Here is a 24,740-nt window from a genome sequence, read left to right on the forward strand (position 1 = left end):
TTATGGGTCTAGAACCGTGGGGGGGGGGGGGTCCCTGGGTAGCTCAGTCGGTTAAGCGTCCGACTTTGGCTCAGGTCATGATCTCGCAGTCCACGAGTTCGAGCCCCGCGTCGGGCTCTGTGCTGACAGTTCGGAGCCTGGAGCCTGCCTCTGATTCTGTGTCTCCCTCTCTCTCTGCCCCTCCCCCGCTCATGCTCTGTCTCTCTCACTCTCAAAAATGAATAAATGTTAAAAATTTTTTTTTTAGAATCATGGAGGGAGTCAGAGTCAGATCTTGAAGATCATCTTATGGGGCATCTGCCTCAGATGTGGACTTTGCACAGTATGCAGGCAAGGAGAGGCCACTTCTGCTGCCCCAAAGGGCTCAGGGAAAAAATCTGAGGGTCCCAGGACAGGTGATCCCATACCAGATCTCAGGGGCCTGACTTGTTGCGTCTATAAAGATATAATTCTGCTATTTTAAAGACTTTAAAGACTTTAAAGACTTGTCACGTCTTTAAAGATATAATTCTGCTATTCTCACAATCAGATTATGGGATCGATTTTCAGCACAGGCTGCAGATGAGAGTTTCCTTAAATGCTGCCATAGAGGCCTTCCTGCTCTCACCCTGAACCCTGAGTTGATAGTTGGCTGTGAGTCTCTCATTTTTGTCTTTTAGCACTTTGATGTCATTTAACAACCGGCCAACTCTGCTGTCCTTATAATGACCACTTCCCTCCTACGTCTCAAATACTAGAGATATTCACAGGCCATACACCCTGTATTCACCAAGGGGAACGTAAACATGATGTGCAGCACTCTAGTCGATCTAAGGACTCCACTTACCTCAGCAAAGTAACCCTTGTTGCCATATGGATGGTGAATAATACAATTCCAGAATCCTATCCTGAGAACCTGCTTCCTAGGACCACTTAAAATACCAGCTGTATTTTGGGGAGTTGCCCTAGAAGTAGAACCTAGGGAAAGGATTCAAAGGCAAGTTTTTATTTGGGAAATGATGCTAAGAACCACCAGGAAGCAAGTGAGAAAGGAACACGGGGAAGGAGAGGAGGCTAATAAGGGCGTGCCCTCAGGAAAGTTAAGAGTGTGAACAGCTACGGGCTCCTGGGTGGCTCAGTCGGTTGAGTGTCCAACTCCTGCTTTTGGCTCAGGTCATGATTCCAGGGTCGTGGGATCGAACCCTGCATTGGGCTCTGCGCTAAGTGTGGAGCCTGCTTGAGATTCTTTCTCTCTCTCTCTCTCTCTCTCTCTGCTCCTCTCCCTCACTCAGGTCTTCTCTCTTTCTAACATTAGAAAATATATATATTAAGAGCGTGACCAGCTAGAGCTTAAAATCCTGTTGGGACACTCAGGGAACCAATAATAATGTGAGCCTCAGGACCATCCCAAGTGAGGGCTGAGGGAGCTGGGGTATCTATTCACCAATCCCCATCAGTTATTTCCTCAGGGTTGCTCTGGATGGAAGTATAATTCCCCAGAACTTTCAGCCTGCCCAGTGTTTGTTGGAGTAGAGCAGGCTCCAGTGGCCAGAGAGAGCCCTTGGGGAAAGAGCTGCAGGTTTTTTTTTTGGCAGTTGGCAGTTCTTCCAGTGTACCCAAGAGCTGAGCGAATGTGGGAGGAGCACTGACAACATTTACTACACCTAGGGAGGAATCCTTTCACCAGATACAACAGTGGGTCCACTAAACTGGAGATCGAGGCTCGCCTGGGCTCAGAGCACAGAAGGTTACTATGGGGTGACTATCCCAAATTCCAAGGGATATTGGGTTGCAGCTATGCAATGAAGGTAGGGAAGACTATGCCTAGGACCCATGGGATTCTCTGGCGTGCCTCTCCTTTCTTCCATGTCTAATAGCAAAAGTTAAAGAAAAAACGCAGGAACTCAATTCTGAGGATTTAGAATCATCAAGAATGAAGGCTTGGTCACTTGACCTGGTTAAAAAACAAAAAAACAATTAACAAGCTGAGGTTATGGCTACAGGCAAAGTGAAAATGAAATGAGTAATGGAAGAGGAGAGTCATAAAGGTAAACTTGTGACAGTTACAGGAATAAGGATTGTAGAAGCCATAGGTATTTTCTTTCTTGCTTGTTTTGTATTATTAATACATATTAATAATACATAGTATTACATATGTAATAATGACATATTAATCTACATATTAATCTCTACACATTAATCTCTCCCCTCCTTTTTTTCCCTTATTTTATAGGCTGTTTTTTGTTGATAATGAACTTCATAATTTAGCCTTTAGGTTACAGAATCTTCTAGAGGAAATGTGGCTGAACTAGGTGAGGTATTAGCATCACCCAGAAATGGATACTGTTACCGAAGTGACTTTGCAGCTTCACTTTTGGGAGTGGGAACCAGAGCATCTTCATTTGTACAAAGGACAACTGCACCTTGCGAGGCAAACATATGAAGTTCATTACTGTTTATTTCTTTAAGTTTCTTTTTTAATGTTTATTTATTTTTGAGAGAGAAAGACACAGAATGGGAAGCAGGCTGAGCTGTCAGCACAGAGCCTGATGCGGGGCTCAAACCCATGAACCGTGAGATCATGACCTCAGCTGAAGTCAGACGCTTAACTGACTAAGCCACCCAGGCACCCCATACTGTTCTTTTTTTTTTTTTTAAGTTTATTTATTTGAGTGAGAGAGAGAGAGAGTGGGGAGAGGGAGAGAGTGAGTGAGTGGGGGAGGGAGAGAGAAAGTGAGAGAGAGAGAGAGAGAGAGAGAGAGAGAGAGGATCCCAAGCAGGCTCCGAGCTGTCAGTGAAAAGCCTGATACAGGGCTCAAACTCACCAACCATGAGATCATGACCTGAGATGAAACGAAGAGTCAGATGCTTAACTGACAGCCACCCAGTCACCCCTGTTACTATTCAAATACGTATAGAAAGACGTGTACAGGGGTGCCAGGGTGGCTAAGCATCTATTCTTGGTTTCAGCTCAGGCCATGATCTCATGGTTTGGTTCACAAATTCGAGCCCTGCATGGGGCTCTGCGCTGACATCGCAGAGCCTGCTTGGGATTCTGTCTCCCGCTTTCTCTGCCCCCCCCCCCGGCTTGCTCCTAGCTCTCTCTCAAAATATATAAAAGTAAACTTAAAAAAAAAAGATGTGTATAAATGTTGAGCAGGTAGAGAGGCAGACTAATGTCAGTTATTCATTTCTTGCCTTTCTGCTCTAAATCCACTATTTGTGTCTCTGCTGTCTGATTTGAGTGCATCTGACTCTGCAAACTTGCTTCCCAGTCTCCGTTACTAATTGGCTTTCTGTTAGGTTCTGCTAATAAGAGACACTACAGAGAGATGGAAGGCAGGAGGAAGAAAGAAGGAACTATCTCCCCATATTTCTGGTTTTTTTTTGAGTCGCTCTGTCGTTGGAAGTTGGCTCCAGCCTTCAGCTTCATTCTGCACGCCAAGAACCAGCTTTGTAAACAGCTCCTCTGAGGAATAAGCAGCAGCCTGCTGGTGACTTTGCCTGACTCTGAGCCCCAACTCAGTAGGGCCCTACCTGTGGTCTCTTTGGGTGCAGCAATCCCACCTCTTCTCTTTTGTTCCCTTAGCCCTCGCTGCTTCATTTGGTTACGAGTTCCATGTCGTCCCAGTGTTCTCTTTCTCTTTTCGCTTTTAGTCTTCTAACTCCTGTGTAACCAATTCCCTGTATTAAATCCCTTCTATCTGAAATACATAATGTGGTTTCCATTTTTCTTACTAGGCCCTTTCGGATACACAAAATTACCCTCAGTGACAGAATAGATAAACTGTAGTATTGACATGTATTGGAATCATATACGAGGAAAATAATGGAGAAAGAATAGACAAATAACAAATTTTCTTTTAATAAAGAAACATTAAACTATATATTTATTGATCGACATATAGGTGATAAAACTATAAAGAAAAGCAAGGAAATGATTATCACAAAAGTCAGGATAGTGGTTGTCCCTTGGGGGGATGGATGAAGAGAAGATCTGGGTGTGTTTGGGAAGTCCTGGGTTCTTGACAACTTTCTATTTCTTGATCTTTAAGGAAATGACACAGGTGTTTGTTTTGTAAATATTCTTTAAACTGCACCTATGTGTTTTACATGCTCTTTTGTTCACATGACATACCCCGCAACTGAAAAACAAAAGAATATCATGATTGGCATTGGCTATCTAGCTGGAGGCAGGATGATGATAAGAGGGCCTTCTAGAAGTGAGGGAAGAGGGAAACGGCAAAGGAGAAACAGAAAAGACCAAGTCTGAGGTCCTGGAAGCCAAGAATTGAGGCTGAGGTTGAGTAGACATGAGATCTTTGCTGGGAATGCCCAGGGAGTGAGACTGGGGTTGTGAGCTTGCATAGGCCCTTTTTTTTTTTTTTTTTTTTTTTTTTTTTTTTTTTTTTTTTTTTTTTTATCTCTTCCTCCTCTGTTTGTGCTAACAGAGGGTCCCTGCCTGCTGATCATATTCAGATGTTGGTGCACATGTGAATCCATGTGGGGACATATGACCATACACTAGTAAAGTGGAGTAAATCCAGGAGGTGGACAGAGTTGGTGAATGCACATAAGCTGAGCCCTAGGATGGACATTCCTAAAGCCAAATGGGAAAACTGGGTGTACCCCACCTTAACACAGAAGGATTTCTGTGGGAGCTGGAGATTTCGGAGTGTGAAAGAGAACAGGTTGAGTAGAGGAATGGAGCAGGTGCAAGCAGGGATGAGAGAACAACTGGGAGGCAGAGGGTGACAGGAAAGCCAGGCAATGCATCCATTTCTTTCACTTTACCCTAAAAGATGTGATCAGCTTTGGGGGCTCTCTTAGCCTTGCAGAGTGAGTTGATGGCACCATGCAGCAATGCTGATAGCCAGGGGGTTAACCCTCAAGCCAGTTGCCCTGGGATGGTGTGTGGGTGTAGTAGGACTCAGAGAGAGAGAGAGAGAGAGAGAGCGAGCAGTGCCTTGGCCCTTAGCTGCCAGTCTAGTCTCACAGTCCTGAGTGGTTCAAGACGCTAGGCTCCTACGGCTTATTCTGGATTCCCATCCCCCACCCTAGGAGCCGTTGAATCCACCGGCCGGTGCTGACAAGCCAAACACCAGATACACAGTCTCTCCGACTGCTCCTTGGCCTCCTAGGTTACCGCGTAGGGCCACCTGCGCTCTCTGGAGGCAGACCTGATCCCGGCCTCCTTGAGAACCCAGATACTGATTGGGTGGGGGACGGGGCTGCGATGAGGGTATGGGAAGTGAGGACCTCCTTTCCCCGGCAGCAGGAGGAAAACTGAGACACCACCGATCACAGCTCAGAAACCAGGGAGTTCAGTCGTTGGAACTCAGAGACGCGAGGCGAGGGGTCCCGGGCCCTGAGTGTGGGAATGGACAACAGGCCAGATACCCCCTCTTCCTCCTTCCAATCGCTGCTTCTTCCGGGGACCCCCTCCGCCCTCTTTCTGCCCCAGCCCTCTCCCCCCCTCCCCACCCCCAAATTCTGCATCCTCTGCGGATTGGTGCCCGGCCTGCCAGGGGCGGGGCCCGAGGGCCTTGACGTCACCAGCCGAGGGGGGCGGGCGTCTAAGGGAGGGGGGTGACGGGCCCGGCTCAGCACCTCGGAGAGCTCCCTCCGGCCTTGTTTTGCTCTGGAATCGCCGCCGGGGGAGGGTGCCAGGGGGCCGGGCACCGGGAGCAGCGGCAGGGGGATGACCGAGCAGGGATCGAGGGGCCCCGGCGGGCAGAGGGCCCAGCCGTGATCCGGCGGGGGGGGGGGGGGCCGGGGCTCCAGGCGGGGTGGGGGGCAGCTGGTGGCGGCAGCAGTGGCCGCACATCTGGATGGAAGCGAGCTTTGTCCAGACCACCATGGCTCTGGGGCTGTCCTCCAAGAAAGCGTCTTCCCGCAATGTGGCCGTGGAGCGTAGGAACCTGATCACCGTGTGCAGGTGGGCGCCGCTGGCGGGGGGTGGTCAGGGAGAGGCGTCGGGGCGGGCTGCGGAAATACGGACCGAGCGTGCCTGCCGGGAGGGTGCACAGCAGCCACGGAGGAAAAGGGATGAAGCACAGAGTTAAGAGGAGCGCGTCCACTGTTCCTCTCAGGCCCAGACCAGGAGGGGGTTTGGAGGTCTGGTCCCTATCCTTCTAGGCCAAGTCAGGCCTATGCCCAGTCCGGGGCCTAGGGGTGAGGGGTGTTTAATTGGCACTGCAGCTTCCTGTGAAAACCAGGAAGTGACATTGTGTGTGAGGGGGAGGGGTGGGGATGGCTGGCTCCCTTGCTGGGGGCGGGGGCGAGGTGGGCAGAGAAGAACTGACAGGTAGCGGCCTGAACGCCCTCCAAGCGTACCCTCACTCCCACCCCTGACATCCTGGCCTCTCAGGGGTGGGGCTTTCCTGGGGGATTTCCCAGGCTTAAATCCGGGAGCAGAGATGTGCCCTCCTCCATCTCTGGGCAGCTGCAGCCTGTGGCAGGATCAACTAGGGGTGTGGGCAAAGCCCCTGAATCCACCCAGTGAAGGGTGAGGGATGCTGTGCCTTCCGTGGGAAGGAGGGAGGGTCTGACCGCAGAAGCCTGGGTCTCCTGGGTTCCAGGGAGGAGACTGGGAGGGCAGATGTGTCCCTGAGGGTGGGGCTGTCGCAGTGTTGGGAAGATTCATCTGCTTTTGGGGGGCCCAGGAAATGAACCTTCCCACCTCAGCCCTGCAGTGACTCACCCTCACTGCCCTGCCCTGAGCCAGGAGCGGCCAGCTGCCCAGCCACTGTCCCTCAGCCTCACCTGCCCTCATCTCTCCCTCTAGGACCTCCCCCCCCCCCCCCCACTAGCTGCCTTCTCCATCTGCAACCTCCCCACCCCCATGCCACCTCTGAGGGCAGGCACTCCAAGTGCTGGGCTCAGCACTTGCCACCCCCACCTTGCCTACACACAGGCCTTGGCCCTGCTCCTTCCCCCCAGGAATCAGCGCTCACCTGATGCCCTGGCTCCTGCCCGCCATAGCTCCTTCCAGGTTCCTGAGCACACACCCAACCACACTGCATCTGCCCCAGCCCAAAGTGCAGGCTGCTGCCTCCACCCTCACCTCTCAACCCCTGCCACTATGGTATAAAACAAAGGTTTCTGCCTTTGGGGCCAGAGGGTCCCAGGTTCAAGCTCTGACTTCATCAGTTATTTGCTGTACAACCATGGGAAGTCTCCTAACCATTCTGGGTCTTGGGTGCCTCATCATCCCCACTGTCAATGTAACAGCCACACCAAGGAATAGTTATGGCATAATTCGTGTAGGACCACATGCCTGGCACATGAAAATAGCCCTCTCCTGATGGTACCCTTCCTGTCTCTGAGAAGAAGGTTCTTCTTCTTTCCTTTGCCTGCTAGGACAACTGAGCCTCTTGAGTGCATGGGGAAAGGGGGGGGGGGTGCGGGGAATCTCCCTTTGGCCTAGGCTGGAGAAGCAGAGGTTCTGGAGGTTCGGAAGTGGGCTTAGAGCTGGGGTGTGAGGGACAGAGTTTTGGAGGGGGTTGGGGGCATGACAAAGACTTAGAAACCCCTCAGGCCCCTGCTACCTCATCACTGTCATGTGGTTCGCCTCCAGCTCCCAGAACAGTTCCCTTTAGCAGGCCAAGGGCTCCCCTGGGCCCTGGCCTCCCCGTCTCCATGGTAACCTGCAGCAGCCACTGCACCTCCTAACAAGGAACACACCATGGGGCTCCCGGGGGCAATGACCAGTTCGGCGACACCCCTGAGGATAGATGGCAGATGGCTGCCACACTGAAACGAGCCCCAGGCCCCCACTGAGGGCTGACCCAGATGACCAGAAAATATCACGGGGGGTGAAGCGTGCTGCATAATGAAGCCCAGCTAATGCCCTAAACACACGCTCCTTCCAGCAGGGTCGACCTTACCATTAATGACCCTGCTCCTCGCCACCCCTGCCCAATGGCCTATCACACTTACCTTCTCCCAGTCCTTCCTGGAGCCTGAGGCAGGTACTCTATTATTCCTGTTTGGGCCTCAGAGAGATTAAATGACCCGTCCAAGGCCACATGGATATCACCTGGAAACAGGATTTGAGTCCATCAGGCTGCTTCCATCTACTACGACCCCAACACTGACCTGGCTCTGATTTCGGGCCAGACCAGCTCTAAGCCCAAAGAGAGGGAGGGAGGGCCTTTGGCTCAGTTCTGCCATTGGTCTGAGAGCCTCAGAGGACAGTGCATAAGGGCTGGAGCTTGCAGAGTGGAAGGCAGAGGAGGCAGGGGCTGCTCCCAGGCCTTGGGAATCGTGATGGCCACCAGGAGGCCACAAGATGTAGCAGAAAGAGGGAGCGCTTTGGAATCAGACATACTTACCTGACTCCTCACTAGCTGTGTGACTCTGAACAGATCAGTCCACCTCTTGAATCTTCAATTACCTTATCTGTCAAATGGGAATGATGATAGTAAGAGGACCTACCTCCCAGAGCTGTTGTAAAGATGGATGAGCTAATACATGCAAACTACAGTGCTTGACACATTACAGGGCTTGATAAGCTTAGGGGGGGGAGGGCAGTTCCAAGCAGCCCCCATATCCCCCCAACACCCACTCTTGCTCTGCTACCCACAATAGGGTAATAATGGGATGTTGGGAGCTGTGTCCTCATTCCTGCCCCATCCCAGTGCAGGGATGGCAGGTGGAGATTGCAGGGGTAGGGATTGCAGAGGTAGCTGAGGCTCTGAGCAGGATTGCAGAGAAGGACGGGGGCTGCTGGGCTCCAGTTTCTCAGCCCTGTTGGCTTCCCTTGATTCCCTTCCGCTCTGAGAAGCCAGGTGTCTGGACCTCTAAGACCCCTTCCAGAGATCTGCTGCCAATGTCCCGCACACACACACCCAATGTGTGTCAGACCCACAACCTGCACACACACACACACACACACACACACGCACAGACACACACGCACAGACACACAACGCCCCAGCCCAGCTCTGCACCGCCTGGTTCTGGGCAGCTGGTGTGTGGGCGACCAGGCTAGGAAGGAGAAGGGGAAAGGGGGGCATCCGTGTGCTAAAAGCCCACCTGGCCACCCTTGCATGCCCACGCTCCATGTGCTCAGTGCCAACTCACATGTCCTGGCACAGGTGACCCCCCGCCGCCCCCAGAAGGGACTGAAGTTTGTTCCAGCAATAGCAGAAGACAGCACAGGGCAGGGGTACAAACCCACTTCTAACTCCTAGCTGACCTCTGACCCACACACAGAAAATGCAACTCCAAAGGATGGGCAAGAAGGAAGGGGCTCTGGGAAAGACCCCTGACTCCGGGTGTCTCATCTTCTTACCTGTTCTATCCCCTCTCATACTTTATTCCTGAAGTTTCCTTTCTCTAGCTGTCACCTCTCCTATCACCTATATGTCAATCAGTCTCCCACCTGCCACTCTATCACTCCCAGGTCACAGCACCTCTGTGGTCACTGTGTATCCCTCCGTATTTCACCTTCTTTCCCTTTCCTACCACACCCATGCTCTTCATGACCTCTTCTCTGTCCTCCTCTCCCTCTCTTTGCCTAACACCCCTCCTCTACTGCCATTACCCTGTTGTCTCACTGGACCCCCACTTCCCCCTCTCCCACCCCTCACCAGGTTCTCTGTGAAAACGCTGCTGGAGAAGTATACGGCAGAACCCATCGATGACTCATCCGAGGAGTTTGTGAATTTTGCAGCCATCTTAGAGCAGATCCTCAGCCACCGTTTCAAAGGTGGGCGGGCCCAGCTCCCTGTCCCCTGTTGTCCAGCCCTCCTAACTCCCAGCCTTTAGCTTCCAGCCACCCACTCTGTTCTACCCTGTGGCTTTCTGAACCCCATCATTTTGACTCTGGGCCATGCACAGAGCTGGGAAGAGGGGACGGGGTCTTCTGGCCACTTGAGTGGGTGCCCACAAGCCCAATCAATGGGCGTGCAGTTATATGCTAGTGAGCCCTTCGTGTACATGCATGTGTGTGCACATATGTTCGGGGGAGGCACCATGTGTGGGCGTGGCTGCTTATACTTATGCATGTGTATACCCCATTACATGGACCCTGTACAAACTCCCTGGTTTTGCTGAGCCCCCTCCCTGCCCTGGCTCAGCCTGTGCCCCAGCAGGTCCGGTGAGCTGGTTCAGCTCAGACGGGCAGCGGGGCTTCTGGGACTATATCCGGTTGGCCTGCAGCAAAGTGCCCAACAATTGTGTGAGCAGCATTGAGAACATGGAAAACATCAGCACAGCCCGAGCCAAGGTGAGGGGCCTGTGATGGGCAGGGCGAGGGCAGCTGTTGGTTGCAGGGGAATACAGGGGGGGATTGCCTGCTCCTTGTTCCTCACCCCTGCCTACAGGCACTGGGTAGAAGAGCCACAGGAGGTCTAGACCCAATAGTGCACTCATGGGTCCCTTCAGGGCAACAAATAAAGGTGAGTGTGCTTTCAGGGCCGGGCATGGATCCGAGTGGCACTGATGGAGAAGCGAATGTCGGAATACATCACCACAGCTCTGCGGGACACCCGGACCACCAGGTCAGACCCTCTCAGTCAGCTCGGCCCACAGATCCCAGTGTGCACGTTCACTGCCTAAACATACTCGATCCTTCAATTCTTAGAGCAACTTTCGGTACCTGGACTACAACTCCCAGCATGCACTGCTAGCTTGCTAGTTTCCCTCTCCCAGACTATCCTCTGCCGCTGCGCCTGCCTTCCTGGAACACACCTTTAGCACCACCACCATCTCTTCCAAGTCAGATTAATTATTCTCCACCATTCGGCAGCACTGACCTCATGCACAGCCCTAACCTTAGACACACCTCTGAACAAGCCTCAACTATGTTAACCTTGTTCCATGACCTATAACACAGAGCCCTACCTACTCCGCAAACAGTGGCAGCAGTCTGTACTTGCTACCCATGGACAACAGAGTCCCAGTGTGTCGAGCCTCAGTCCCTGCACCGTGGGTCTGCAGAGAGAATGGGTCTCAGGGGCCGGGGTCACAGGCAGAATTTGTGCTTGAAGCTGAGTATGGTCAGGGTCATGTCTCTCTCCCCACCAACCCAGTGGTCACATACAACCCAATGTTTTTACTCCATTCTATCTCTAGTCTGTCCTCACATGTCAGAGTTTACATCACCATATTTTTGAGCACCTGCTGTATGCCAAGCACTAATGATTAGAACTGGTTTCCTGATTTTACCGTTCTGGAGGACTCCATGCTTTGCGGGAAAGGGGTAGTTCAGAGGATGGAGGAAAGTATTCTGAGGGAACACACGTTCTAATAGGTGGGAGACACAGTGGGCCCCACTCTGAGGGAGAGACCAGATCCACACCTGAGAGGTGAGCAGGAAAGAGACCCCTCCTTCCTCTAGGAAAGGTCTGTAGTAAGCTAACAAGAGAAGTCCTGAGGGGTGCCCCACCCGCCACCCCCGCGGGAGGATGCTGCACCATCAGTCCCTCGCTCCCCCGCCCCGCAGACGTTTCTATGACTCGGGAGCCATCATGCTTCGGGAGGAAGCCACCGTCCTCACCGGAATGCTGATCGGACTGAGCGCCATAGACTTCAGGTGGGGTCTGGATGGAGGTGGCGGAGGGAGTTTAGCCGCGAACGCCCACATTCCCATCTCCTCCTACCCGCCCCCAACCTTGTGGTTCCTCTGCCCCCAGCTTCTGCCTAAAGGGCGAAGTGCTGGACGGGAAGACCCCCGTGGTCATCGATTACACACCCTACCTAAAGTTCACCCAGAGGTGAGCACCAGGACTGCTGTGATGGGTGGGGGACGGCGGGCAGGGGGCAGGCTGCGCCGGCATCCGGGTCCCTCCGCCCCAGGGGGCCGGCAAGGGAAGCCCGGGCGGGCAGAGCGGGCCGTGCCCACCGCTCCTTCCCCCAAGCTATGACTACCTGACGGACGAGGAGGAGCGGCACAGCGCCGAGAGCAGTACCAGCGAGGACAACTCGCCCGAGCACCCGTACCTGCCGCTCGTCACCGACGAGGACAGCTGGTACAGCAAATGGCACAAGATGGAACAGAAGTTCCGCATCGTCTACGCGCAGAAGGTGCGTGATGCCGCGGCGGGGGCTGCGGGCTGGGGGAAGGGGGGCGGGCGGCCGCTGGGACCCTCCCCCCGCGTCCCGCGGCCCGGGCTGAGCCGGCGCCCCGCAGGGCTACCTGGAGGAGCTGGTGCGCCTGCGCGAGTCGCAGCTGAAGGACCTGGAGGCGGAGAACCGGCGGCTGCAGCTGCAGCTGGAGGAGGCGGCGGCGCAGAACCAGCGCGAGAAGCGGGAGTTGGAAGGCGTGATCCTGGAGCTGCAGGAGCAGCTGTGAGCGCCGCCGCCGCCCTTCCCCGTCCCGGCCACCCCGACCACATCGCCCCCAGAGTCTAACGTCACCTTCCTTGATAACAGCATCTAGTGCAACCAACCGCCAGCATCAAACCACTGATCCCCTCACCTCCTCCACCCCAGGCCCCCGTCCCCAGCGAACTAAGTTACTCTCAACGTAAGATCCTGGGCGCCCCACTTCATCCGTCAGCTAGCATGGTTACAGAACATTACTCCTGGGACCCCAACATTACTGATAAGGACCTCAAATGTTACTTAGCAACCTTCAACACGATCCGTTATTCCCTCTGCTCAACAGCCCTCTGATCCACAACCACTGACCATCATCCCCACGGTGACCACTGACTTCACTGCTACTCATCCCCAATAGCTCCCCCCTAGACCTTTTCATTACCCTGTGACCTCCCAGCAGGAGTCCCAAGATACCCCATTAACCTTCAGGATTCCCACTCTGTTCTCTATCCACTCCACACTGACTTGAGTCCCACAAACACCCCATTGTCCCCTCCATCCCCCAGTAGGAGCACACCAAATCCCCGTCACCTCTCTAACCCCCAGTACCTTCCACTGACTCCCAGGATCTACCCTACTGATCCTCAACATTCTGTCCCCATTTCTGCTACCCAGGTTTCATTCCTAACCCCACCACCACCTCTTTCTGAGCTCGCCCCCCCCCTCCCCACTTCTGCTCCCTCTCCTAGCCAGTCCTGACCCCTCCTCCCCATCCCAGGACAGGTCTGATCCCCGGTGACCACGTTCCCCTGGCCCAGGGTTCCAAAGAGCTCACTACTCCCCTGGTCAACCAATGGCCGTCACTAGGAACGCTCAATGGGGCAGAGGGTGCCAACAACCCCAAGCTCTACCGGAGGTAAGCCTCAGCCAGGCTCAGCTTGGGCCCGAGTGCTGGCCCTTACTGGGAAGAGGGGCACTGGGGGGGGGGGGGGGGGGGGCGGGGGGCTGTAGGCCTCTGCCTGCACACCAGCCCTCTGCTCTGCCACAGACACAGTTTCATGAGCACGGAGCCACTGTCAGCTGAAGCCAGTCTGAGCTCGGACTCCCAGCGCCTGGGAGAGGGCAAACGGGATGAGGAGCCCTGGGGCCCCATCGGTGAGCCCCCGATCCAGCACCCAACTCTTCCAAGGAGGGCTGAGGCCAGGCCTTGGGGCCTATGGTCAGGCCCTGGCCGATTCCCTCTTTCATTCAGCCCTTCCAGAGAGCTTAGCACAGCATTTAAGTTTGGTTTGGGGGTGTTGGGCAGACCCTAGGGCAAACTAGCTGTGCCTCTTCCCCTGCCAGCTTGGTCAGTCACTTCACCTGGCTGAGCACTTCCCATCTGTAAAATGGGGATGCTGATTAAAATAACCACCCATGTTGGCATATGGTGAGGGCTCAATGGCTTTTTGGCATGATGACATCCTCAAGGGGCTCACAAATTCTTGGGGAATTCTTTGCCTAACTGATTTGCTCTTATCTCATGCACTCTGCGAACCGCTTGCCTGACCATTGTTTCCCCCTTTTCTTTGGCTGCCAGGAAGCTCAGAGCCAAATTAGTGGCTCTCTTCAAGCGAATGTCCAGGACTTCAACGCATGCATTTTGTGTTGCCCTCCCCTGGCTTCACCTTGGTTCCCCGCCCTAGTTTTCCCGGTGCCTGGACTCCTGCCTTTTCTTTCTAAAAACCACACTGTACTGGATGATTTTAGATCTTCTTTGAGACAAGGCAGGCTATGGACGTGGAACCCCGCCACACTGTGTTTGTGATTGTCCGTGTGTCTGTCTCCCCACCAGACTGTGAGCTCCGTGAGGGCAGGGACCGTGTCTCGTCCGTTCTCTGTATCCCCAGTGCTTGGAACGGAACAAGTGCTCACCGTGTGTTTAATAAACAGACAGAGAGGATGAACCTCAGGGGGAGACAGAGACATAAACTGACGATTACAATACAGTGTCCCTGGCACTGTGCATGGCATGGGCAGATGCTTATCAAGGTTTAACTGAAAATGGCAAATGCTCCAGAAATGAGGAAAAATTCCCGGGGGAGGGGGGGTTCACCTGAGGGCTGCCCCTCCACTGCCTTCGCCTGTACCCCCCTCCCCAACTCACACACAGGCAGACCAGTTGGCTTGGCCTCACCTGCCCTCTCTCCCCAGGGAAGGACCCCACGCCCTCCATGCTGGGCCTCTGCGGCTCCCTGGCCTCCATCCCCAGCTGCAAGTCCCTGGCGAGCTTCAAATCCAACGAGTGCCTGGTGAGCGACAGTCCTGAGGGCAGCCCAGCACTGAGCCCCAGCTGAGGAGCGGTGTGGGCAGCACCAACGCCAGCCCCCCCACCCCCACCCTGGCCAGGGGCACAGACACCTGCCGCCTTTCCTCAGAGTCCCCCAGTCCAGGCCACTTTTCCAGGGAACGCTGCCCACCCAGACATGGGTCTCTTGCGAAAGGCACCCTTTGCTTCTTGCCAGTTTTAGCTTTCTGCCCAAGGGAGCAGGAGCTGCAAAGGGGAGTCGGTTGGGCCAGGCTGCAGGGGCACCGCGGCCACAGGGAATCCTTGGGAAAGTTTGTTCCATTCTTCTGGTGACCCTGACGCCCGGCTGGCTTCCCACTGGACTCTTCTTCGCTCATCCCCACCACCCTCCTCAGGAGCTGGTGGCCCAGCCTCAGCACCCCCACCTCCCATGCCTCTTCAGTCTGTCCTTGTGTATTCTCTGGAGTCCCTCCCTTCCCAGTCCCCAGGGCAGGGGCTCTGAGGGGATCAGGCAAATAAAAACCAGAAGACTGAGGGCAACTTTGTCTGTGGGGGGCTGGGACTGGACACTGTCCTGAGGTGGCATAATCTGATAGAGCCGGTGCCGGGCCCATAACGAAGGTGATGCTAGACCGGACAGAATGGGTGCGTGCCCCACGGGAGCAGACCTGTCAGAAGAATGCCAGGAGTAGGTGGCTTTCCTGAGAAGGGTCCTAAATGTTAGGCCTTTCCCCAGCAGACATGTAAATGCCCCATTCAGCCTAATACTCTTAATAACTTGCTTAGCCCCAAGCAGAGAAGACACTGAACATCCTGGGGGCAGGTGGAGGAGGCAAGCCCTGGCAGGGCCCTATTCTCCTTCCGGCACCCTGAGCAATTCAGCTTTGGCCCAGAGTTGCAGACCCAAAGAAGCAACCTCCCTCCTCTGTTGGCACTGAAGTGTGCCCTTGGGGAGAGGTTGCACCACCTTCTACCCTGGCCCTAACACTACCTGTCGCCCCCAACTCTGGGTCCTTGCACTGACCCAGCTCTCGCTAAATAAGGAGGGGGGTGCTTTATATGGGTACCACCTGGGCAGTAAAAGCCGCTGTCAAGGTCCCCTCCAGGCCCCCTCTGTGCAAATCACTCACCAAGTCCCAGTTCCCTCCCCACCCCTGACCCCCCTGCACTCACAGGCACTGGAGAGAAGTTCATCATCTTTAGACTCAAGGAATTAACAGGGAAGGGTGCAGACTACACCAGGCCCAGGGTTTTGTGGCTCCCAGAAGCAGACCCAGCTACAGCAAACACAGGGAAATGGTGGGAAGGGAGGGGGCAGTTATCAGATTTGGTCTTGAACTTGGTCGGGGTGGGGGGCTGGAAAAGTGATTATCCTTGGGGCTTGGGAATGAGGAACAGCAGGAAGAAAGCTGTTTTAGGGGGGCCTTGGCAGACCTAGAGGGGTAGCCCCAACCCCTGGAGCTCATAGTTGAGAGGGAAGGGAAATGAGGCCCCTCCCCTCAGTGCTGAGGACAAGGCACTTGGCTCAGTCTCCTTCTGCCCCACCCCCATCCATGGAAGAGATAGGGTCCTTGTCCCCTGGCTCCTTTTAAGAGCCCAGAGGCTGTTCTCTGTTGAGCCTCTGGAAGAAGCTTTTGCCAAACTCGTAAGTGCTGATCATGATGGCACAGGAGGGGGCAGCCTTGATGATCCTCGGGAGAAAGCCTGCAATGGGAGACGGAGATTAGGGTCAGAGGTCAGGGTCCTGGGAGGGGCCCAATCCTTCCAAGTTTGGACACACACACACAGACACTCACCTGCAAAGAGTCCCCTGGTGCCAGACTCAGCCCGGATCCTCCGCAGCAGCAGCCAGGTGGAGTCGGCGTGTGGGGGCGTCACTGCAAACGTAAGGCACAGCCCAGTAAGACCCCGCTTGGGCCCCCACCTGCCTAGCCCCACACCAGCCAGAACCTTCACCTCTCACAGCCTCCACCGCTCCCAGTGCGACCTGGCGTTGCGTCTTCACCACGTCAAAGGGTAGAGTCAGGATGGCCGCCACCTGGCGGGGTAGGGAGAGAGCTGGTCTCCATTCCCAGGACCCCCATCCCTCGCATCCAGCCAGGGTCTGCCAACCTTAACTAGGATTTCACCAGGGAGGGCGAGCTTGCTCCTCAATAGGCAGCCACCTGCCGCTACACGAGCACTCTTCTCTTGAGCACCTCCAACAACCCTCAGGCCTCCCAAGGACACATCCACTGGCCTCACTCCCTGTCCGATCAACTCACCGTCCCTGAGATGCCGCCAGCCACAAAGCTGATGCCCACGGATGTCTGGTCTTTTGGCCTGAGCCCGCTCAACCAGCTCTTCACCAGCTCATAGTTGAACCAGTACAGGGCTTGGGGGCGCAAGGATACGCTCATTAGAGTTGGAGAGGGCAGCAGGGTGGCCCCAGACCTCCCATTTTCCACTGCCGCACAATGTGACAAGCCCTCCCTCCTGGTAACCAAGACTGCTCGTTACGTGCCAGTTTCTGTAACGGGCCCTCTGCAGAAATTTACTTCTGAAAGAAAACCTGGGTGAATACCCTGCCTGCTGGCCCCATTGCACAGATGAGCTATTCAAAGCCCAGAGAAGTCAGGTGACTTCAAAGTCAGTAATAGCACAACTGGGATTTAACTGCAGAACTCTTGTGAGTCATCCAAAGGCTCCGTTACCCCAGCCCCTGCACTCCTGATTCCTACCTGAAAAGGGCACATCCCGAAGGGCGGTGGGGCCCCAGCCCAGCCACAGCGAGCGCCAGCCGCCCTGAGCCATGGCAGCTCGGACACAGGCACCCAGCTCCCGGTATGACACGTGCTGAGCCTGCAGCTTTGTCCGCACCAGCTCCAGGGGGCTGATCACAGTCACGGTTCCCACTAGGGGGAATAGTGGGGAGAGGTCAGCTCACGGGGCCCAACGGCAACGTGTCCCAGGATCTGGGGGCCCAAGAGATCCCTCTACCCCTAAGCTGCCAGACACCGGAGCTGGAAGCCAGAACCGGACTCAAGCACAGGTGGGGGTCAGAGAGAGAGATCAAGGGCCCAAGGCTGTGCTCACAGCGGGCTAGTGCGCCAGCCACCATAGGTGCGTAGAGGTCAGAAGTCAGGGCTCGACCACAAAGGAAGGCCTTGAGTTGGTCATAGGCGGTGAAGTAGATGGCAGTGGCCGGCACAGTCATAACCCTGGGAGGGTGAACAGAGGTTAGCTGGGACTCCCAAAGCCTCCCAAACCTCCCAGGCCTCCCCTGCCCAGTCAGCCAACAGGAGAGGAACGGGCCAGAGGATTCCGGGAAGGAAAAGCAAATACACAAGCTGGGATACTCACAAGGTGGCTGGGAGGCCGCTCCACAGGGTCCTAGTGCCTTCATGTCTCACGATCTTCACAAAGGCATCCTGGCCAAGCAGACACCAGTCCGCAAGGAGGAAGGTGAAGAAGCTCCATGAGGGGGCTAACCCATACTTGGCCCCAGCCTGACGCCCTCACCTCTGCCCACTGCCCAGAGTCCTGGCGGTAGTCGCTCAGGCCCCCACACACTCAATCACCCACTTAGCTCCAAGTGGACTCTTGCCCACCCTTCAAAACCTCATAGCGACGATACCTCCTCAGGGAAGCCCTTCCCAAACTGAACCGGCCACCCCTACTTGCTTTGCGTCACTCATTCTTTCCTGAGTCTGCAGCGTGACCAATGCAAAGCCCTCAGGAATGCCTAGAGACACGGTTGAGGGCACAACTCACCAAGGTGCCCGTAAAACGCGTGGGGTCCTGGAACCAGGTGGCACAGCGGGCACCATTTGGGCACAAGTACAGGGGCTCCAGGACACCATTGCAGTACAGGAGGCACTTCCCTGTGGATCGGAGAGAGGAGGGCACTGGGAAAGGGGAGGGGGTGTTAGGATGACTATGCTCTGGAACCCTGCAGGGAGGTGGTGAGCCCCCATCCCTAGAGGGCCAGCAGAGGCTGTGGTCCCTGCGTGGACATTCCTGACAGAGGGCTCGCTAACAGGACCTGGAAGTGTGTGCTAGGGCTGTGGAGCTCTCGGGTCCCCTGGGGACACTCCCTCCCCTGGACCTTCACAAGCCCCCTGTGGCTTGGGGAACTCACATTTGGTGTAGGGGAGGCTCCAGAGTCTGGAGGAAGACATCAGCTCTAAAATACAAGGCAGTCCCTTAAGTCAGGAGAACCCCCCCACCCGCTCCAGGGACCCCATCCCTGGAAGACCCTTGTTTTATCCAGGCATCACCCCATATTGGCTCCAGGGTCGGGCACTCACCACCGGCCACGGAGGGGCGCTGAGACTGCAAGCGTACCTTCACCACGTCCAGGGGTGTCACTGGGGGGAAGACAGCAGGTCTGAAGTCTCCTTAAGGACCCCAACCCTGACCCCTCCTCCAGGACCAGGTCCCCTCCAATCTTTGGTCTGCCCTAGTCCCCAGCTGCCCCCACCCCACCTCCCCAGATCTTACTGAAGAGGGAGGTGACCACAGCCCCGGTGCCTGAGGCCACCATTTGTTGGAGGGGGCTAATGCCCCCAGGGTTCTGGTCAGCCATCTTGTAGCTTCAATTCTGAAAAATAAACAGTCAACTGGAGTCCCAACTCACAAAACACGAGTCAGTGGGAAGGGAAGAAAGGGATTTGACCCAGCCCTTCATCCCAATTCACTCACTTAACATGAATTCAAACGGTCCTCACGATAACCTTTTAAAGCAGTTGTCAGCTCTACTTTGTCAATTGAGAAACAGAGATTCATAGAGGTAGGGTGACCTGACCAAGGTCACTGTGGGAGTAGTTAGGAGGGAAGCCTGGGGAGTTACTCACTGGTTAAGAGGCAATAATGGCCCACTGCCATTCCCTCATCTAAGCAACACGGAATTGCCGTGCCCCCTCCTCGGGGCAGGCACCTGGTTTGGCCCTGGGGACCCAAAGATCAAAACGTCTGAGCCGCTCCCCAAAGCCCCTGCCTCTCGAGGCAGGCACTTGGGAGCTCCGAGTCACCGGGCCTGAAAGGTGGGGCCGAGCAATGAGGGAAACGTGTAAACAAATCTGATGGTCACGAAAGGACCGTCCGCTCTCTCGGGACTGCAGGCGAGCTTCCAAGCCCTCCCCCGCACCCTCCCCCCGAGGCCGGAAGGGCCAGTCCCCAGGCCTAGATAGGAAGGACAATCTCTCTGCTCTCTTCCCAAGACAGAGGCGGGGTTGTTCGGCCGAGAGGGCGGAAAGTAGGTTTGGAGAGACAGGATCTCTCCTTGTTCCTCCGGCACGCCGGTCCCGCGCTCAGCGGACGCCCGGTGGGACCGAGCAGGTCGGCCCGACCGCTCACGACTCCAGGCTCCCAGCCCAGCTCAGGCTCCCCGGGACCTCGGAAGGCCCACCTCCACCCCCGCCCCCGCCCCGAGCCGGGCCCTCAACCCCGGTCCAGCTCCGCCCACCTGGCTCCAGGCCGGTGCTCGCGCTGCGCGGCGCCCAGGGCCCAGCGGGCCCATGGCGGCTCCGCGGCCGGTGCAGGGTCCGCGCGCGCTCGACCCGTACCGAGGCCGACTTGAAAAGCAGCAGAGCCCGCCCCGCCTCCGGACCGCGCCGCGAGGCCCCGCCCCCCGCCGGCCGACCTGCCGCACGCCCGGAGTGCCGCCGGCCCCGCCCACCCGCAGAGGTTCTGGGACGCGCACCGCCCCAGTCCCCCAGCCGAGGGAGGGTGCGCCGCAGGTTCTCCGCCGGACCAGCGCCCCAAGGTCGCGGGGTCTCCACGTCGAGCGTGACGGAGGCAGCACCGCACTTAACAGCGTGGTCTTACAAACTCCATCCCACCAGTACGCTGGGCGATCTCTGCCTGGGGAGTCCCAGCTCTTCCCTTAACTTTCCAGACCAGCGTGGGTAAAGCGCTCTCCCGCTCTTCCTCGGTGTCCTCATCTGCGGAGCCGGCAGGGATTTGAATCAGTTCTTCCAAGGCCACGGGGCGATCAGATAGTGATGGCATATATTTACCCGCCGGGCTCCCTGCGGAGTTTTCCAATTTAGCGATGACGTACGAAACAGAAATTAGCATTATTCCTATTTTACAGATAATCGACTGAGGCGCTGCTCCACAACCTCTTGCCAAACTGCTGGGTACCGTGCGCGTGGGCGCTGGGGTTAGAAGAGCTGTGACTCGGACCAGGCAGGCTGGACAGAGAAAAGGCTCGCCCGGGAGCCAGGAAACACAGGGTCCGCCGGACTCCATTTAGGCTGCATCCCACCACCGTGTGTGACCTTGGGCAAGTTACACCACCACTCCGGGCCTCGGGTTCCTCCTTCGCACAATGAAAGGGTTGAGTAGGAAAGAAGGGGACCGACGTTTTTGCGTTGGCTACTGTCACGTTATTTTTTCTAAGTCCCCAAGTTTTTAGAAGTGTATTATTATTTGGGCCCTTTTGACAGAAGAGGAAACGGGGGCTCAAAGTTAAGTGCCTTCCAGGTACTTTCCCCCTGCACTGGGGGGTGCCGCACTGGGTGACAGGTAGGCTTAAATCCTGCGCTGACGTCTCTGATCCCGCTTCTCAGAGAGACACGTATCTCCCCCGCAAGCCCCGCACCTGAGACCCCCACCACCTGCCTTGCCTTTAAAACTTTTGTGCAGTCGTAATTATTTGTCCGAACACAGAAAAATGAACACGGAGTGCAAACCTGCGCCTTTAAGAAGGGCAGTCCGTGACTTTGACGTCACCAGCTTCTCGGACCTGAAGCCGCCCAGCCAGCCAGCGCACGCGAGGTTAGCACGCGGATTCGAAGGGGCCGACCATCAGCTTTCCCTGAAACTGGCTTTGGGGCTCCGAGAGGCTTGAAAGCCCACGTTTAGGAGCGGGAGAGTGCAAACTCTAACGGGTGAAGTGGCCGCTGGTCGAAAGGGCAGGGGAGAAGGTGCCTTTACATTCCCTTACCCCCCGTCAAGAGGAGGTCTGAAATTACACAAAATCATTTTATAAACTGTATGTATGTAAAGGCGAGAACCAAGCTTCTATTAAGGTCTTTCACAGCCTCCAAGTTACGGTTTACCCAAACACGTTCCCAGCCAACAACCAAGAGATTACTCTCCCATAATACAGAGGAAGAAACTGAGGGCCTTGTGTGTAATGGCTCCTACCGTGGAGTAGAACCAAGACTTCTCTCAGCAATCTCCCATTTTGCAAATAAGAAAATGGAGGCGGGAGAGGTCAAAATCACACCAAGGTCACTCAAATGAAAGAGCCAGGATTCAAACCCCCAATTGCCTGAGTCCAGAGGAGCTCTCACCCCACCCGGTTCAGAACCAAGTTTCTCTGCTCCCTGCAGTGACCTGCTCACCTGTTGGAGGTTTTATCTACTCAGGCCTTGGGCTCAAGAAATCCAAGAAATGCAGCTTGTGCCTCAAGATCAGAGCACGTGGGAGGCAGGGGCCAGCGCCACCTCTAGCAAATATCTTAAAGCCTCTGTGCCTTAGCTTTCCCCTTTATAAATTGAGCTGATGGGGATAATAATGCACCCACCTCATAATACACTATGTGAGGATTTAATAAGTTAATAGTAGGTTGATAAGTTAATAGCTGTGAAATACTTAGACCCTTGCCTATCCTGTGGCAAGCACTCAATGACTATTATTGATTGCCCATCCCCAGGACCTGTAGCATAGAATGTTCTAGAAAGAGCCTTTAGAGCATCCAAGTTCTGGTCCTACCTCTGCCTCCAAATGCAGACACAGATAGTAATAATTCCTGAAACACCTCCTTGCCCAGAGCCAAAATCATACAGCTGCAAAGTAGCAGTCAGAACCAAACCTGGTGACCTCTGAGCCTCAGTTTCCACCCACAGTAGAATAAGGGGCTTGCATTCCATTTCTGGTTTTCTTCTCGCAAGAGGAGGCCTGTGAGATTTATCGCTATGCCTCAGTTTCTTCATCTGAAAATAACAATGATGTCATTCGTCCTGCCTAACTTACAGACTCCTAGCTAAAGTCACATCTGTGAAAGCCCTGTGAAGAGTCGACAAATGGTTCTGTGGCTCCTGACAGGATCCCTGAGTTGATCAGATCACGGTCCCTGCCTTCCCCCACCGGTAAATGCTTTGAGCCGGAGAAAACCTTGGGACATCACTGGTGTGAGCAAAGCCCAGTGCAGTGGCAACAGTCTGGACAGGTGGGAGGGCTTATCCGGGGGCAATGAGGCACCACTCAAGCTACTGGATGCATCTCCCAAGGATGGTCGTGGCAGCTGCAGGGCGGATCAGGAGCCTTGAGATGCCCATGAAGCTCTGGGGCCCTGGCTAGACTCACCTGCCCAAAGACCTGAGGAGGAAGCAGCCATTGTCCCGGCTGACTTGGCCACAGTTCACACTGACCACACACCCAGTAATCCTTCCAGAGGCAGCATGTGGCCCCACATGGCCATCACCAGCTTCCTCATCAGATGGAGAAACAGAAACTCCTTTCAATCATAAAAGGAAAGAAAACAGCCCTAGGAGCTGTTGTGGGGACTGAAGGATAAGTCCTTGCCTGGCCCTGGGGGAGTGACATCAACAGAAGGTAGTTTATTGTGAGATTGAATTCTTCCATACAAGTCCTGCAGGGGGACAGTGCCACACACCCCCCAAGCTTGCACTCCACCCACCCCCACCCCCGGCATCTGGGAAGACATTTGTGGGGCCTAAGTCATGCTTGTGTCCTTCCCATGGACCCCACCAGCACCTATGAGCTCATAGCCAGCACCTGTCTCCACCTGGAGCTGTCTTCCTGGAGGCCGGGCCCACAGTTGCAGGGCCACTGAGCTGGAGAGAAATCCAAACTCCAGGCTCAGCGCTAAATGCCAAGTCAGATTTTTGATTGGACCTTGAGGGCAGGAAGGGGTGGGTGAGTTGCAGAAAACTATATTGGGCCAATCGGAGAAAATTGAGTAAGGCCCGTATAGTAGATATTACCTCATCGGTGTTAAATTTCTTGAGTGTGCTAACCGTGCTGTGGTTTCGTAGGAAAATGCCCTTGTTCTTAGGAAACACACGCTGAAGTGTTTAGGGGTGAACATCTGCAATGTAGTCTCAAACGGTTCAGCAAGAATAAAGAGAGATAAAACCAATGTAGCAGAATGGGAAGAACCAGTGAAGCAAGGCGAAGGGCATATGGGTCCTCATTGTACCATTCAGGCACTTTTTCTGAAGTTTTTGAAGTTTTCAAAACAAAAAGGTGGTGGGGAAAGGGATTTCTCGCTCTGAAATACTTAAAGGGCCGGAAAGCAGCAAAGCTGCCTTCTTTTTTAAAATTTTTTAACAGTATCTATTTTTTTTAACTGTTATCTATTTTTGAGAATAGGGGGGGAAGGGCAGAGAGAAAGGGTGACAGAGGATCCAAAGTGGGCTCTGTGCTGACAGCTGAGAGCCCAGTGTGGGACTCAAACTCATGAGCCGAACCGAACCGTGAGATCATGACCTGAGCTGAAGTCGGACAATTAACCGAGCCACCCAGGTGCCCCAAAGCTGTCTTTTTTTTTTTTTTTGGAGGTTAAAAAGATACCCGTAATAGCTAGGATCAACCCACCCGGGGAAAGGCATCTGTTCACAACACCTCTCCGTCCCCCACCACTGCCGTCTCCAGCACCCACGCCCAAGAGGGTGAGTTGGGGAGTTTCTGGACACCCAAGGCTTCATTGAAGGGACCCTAGGTGTAGTCTGAGGAAATGGCCCCAGAGGGAAAGGGTCCTGACAGACCCTCCAGAATTGCCTCCCTCCACCCCTATCCCAGCCCGACTCCCAGAGCTCTTAGGGACAGGCTCTCTCCTGCTCAGCTCAGAGACAGAGTTAAATTAAAAAGCAGGGCTGGAGAATGTATTGGGTAGTTGTTCTCGTCCTGAGCGCTACCGCCCCCTAGGGGACAACTTGTGAATTTATGAAGCCGTTTGTAGTTATCACAAGACTGGGGCTCCTGGAGTTTGATAGAAGGCAGGAGGGAGATGCTAAATGTCCTATAAAGTGTAGGAAGGATATCCTGACGCAACCAGGAATTGTCCCGTCCACCACTCAATCTTCCTTTGTCTTTCTGGCCACCCACATACATTAGAAACACATTCATAATTATCTGACCTAGAGGCTAGCGCTATTTCACCCACATCTTTTGTAAATGCTTTTTTTCTTAATTTTTTTAACGTTCATTTATTTTTTTTGAGACAGAGAGAGACAGAGCATGAAGGGGG

The 24,740-nt window shown here is 54.8% G+C and overlaps 2 protein-coding genes across 9 annotated transcripts; one reads left to right on the forward strand and one right to left on the reverse strand.

Annotated features, from left to right (window-relative positions):
- Window positions 1–5,750: 5,750 nt before the first annotated feature.
- RUNDC3A (RUN domain containing 3A) lies at window positions 5,751–15,071 on the forward strand. 5 transcript variants are annotated; one of them, XM_042915929.1, is made up of 11 exons: window positions 5,751–5,917; window positions 9,579–9,694; window positions 10,065–10,213; window positions 10,402–10,487; window positions 11,432–11,521; window positions 11,622–11,702; window positions 11,847–12,012; window positions 12,119–12,276; window positions 13,028–13,165; window positions 13,298–13,404; window positions 14,443–15,071. In XM_042915929.1, the coding sequence occupies exons 1-11, from the start codon at window positions 5,811–5,813 to the stop codon at window positions 14,583–14,585; spliced, it is 1,341 nt and encodes a 446-aa protein (XP_042771863.1). In that variant the 5' UTR covers window positions 5,751–5,810; the 3' UTR covers window positions 14,586–15,071. The 5 variants fall into 5 exon arrangements, with proteins under 5 accessions (XP_042771863.1, XP_042771859.1, XP_042771860.1 ...); XM_042915925.1 differs by having other exon boundaries at window positions 5,758–5,917; window positions 10,080–10,213; XM_042915926.1 differs by lacking the exon at window positions 14,443–15,071 and adding an exon at window positions 13,829–14,206 and having other exon boundaries at window positions 5,758–5,917.
- Window positions 15,072–15,720: 649 nt separating this feature from the next.
- Window positions 15,721–20,116, reverse strand: SLC25A39 (solute carrier family 25 member 39). 4 transcript variants are annotated; one of them, XM_042915933.1, is made up of 12 exons: window positions 19,983–20,116; window positions 19,019–19,118; window positions 18,826–18,885; window positions 18,657–18,701; window positions 18,290–18,399; window positions 17,879–17,946; window positions 17,612–17,736; window positions 17,257–17,430; window positions 16,801–16,910; window positions 16,493–16,574; window positions 16,333–16,413; window positions 15,721–16,240 (listed from the first exon to the last, which is right to left on the reverse strand). In XM_042915933.1, exons 2-12 carry the CDS (start codon window positions 19,101–19,103, stop codon window positions 16,125–16,127), a joined length of 1,056 nt encoding a protein of 351 aa, XP_042771867.1. In that variant the 5' UTR covers window positions 19,104–19,118; window positions 19,983–20,116; the 3' UTR covers window positions 15,721–16,124. The 4 variants fall into 4 exon arrangements, with proteins under 4 accessions (XP_042771867.1, XP_042771864.1, XP_042771865.1 ...); XM_042915930.1 differs by having other exon boundaries at window positions 18,290–18,423; window positions 19,983–20,115; XM_042915931.1 differs by lacking the exon at window positions 19,983–20,116 and adding an exon at window positions 19,220–19,885 and having other exon boundaries at window positions 18,290–18,423.
- Window positions 20,117–24,740: the final 4,624 nt, after the last annotated feature.

The sequence above is a fragment of the Panthera leo genome, chromosome E1 (genome assembly GCF_018350215.1).
Source record: "Panthera leo isolate Ple1 chromosome E1, P.leo_Ple1_pat1.1, whole genome shotgun sequence".
Classification (NCBI taxonomy): Eukaryota; Metazoa; Chordata; class Mammalia; order Carnivora; family Felidae; genus Panthera; species Panthera leo.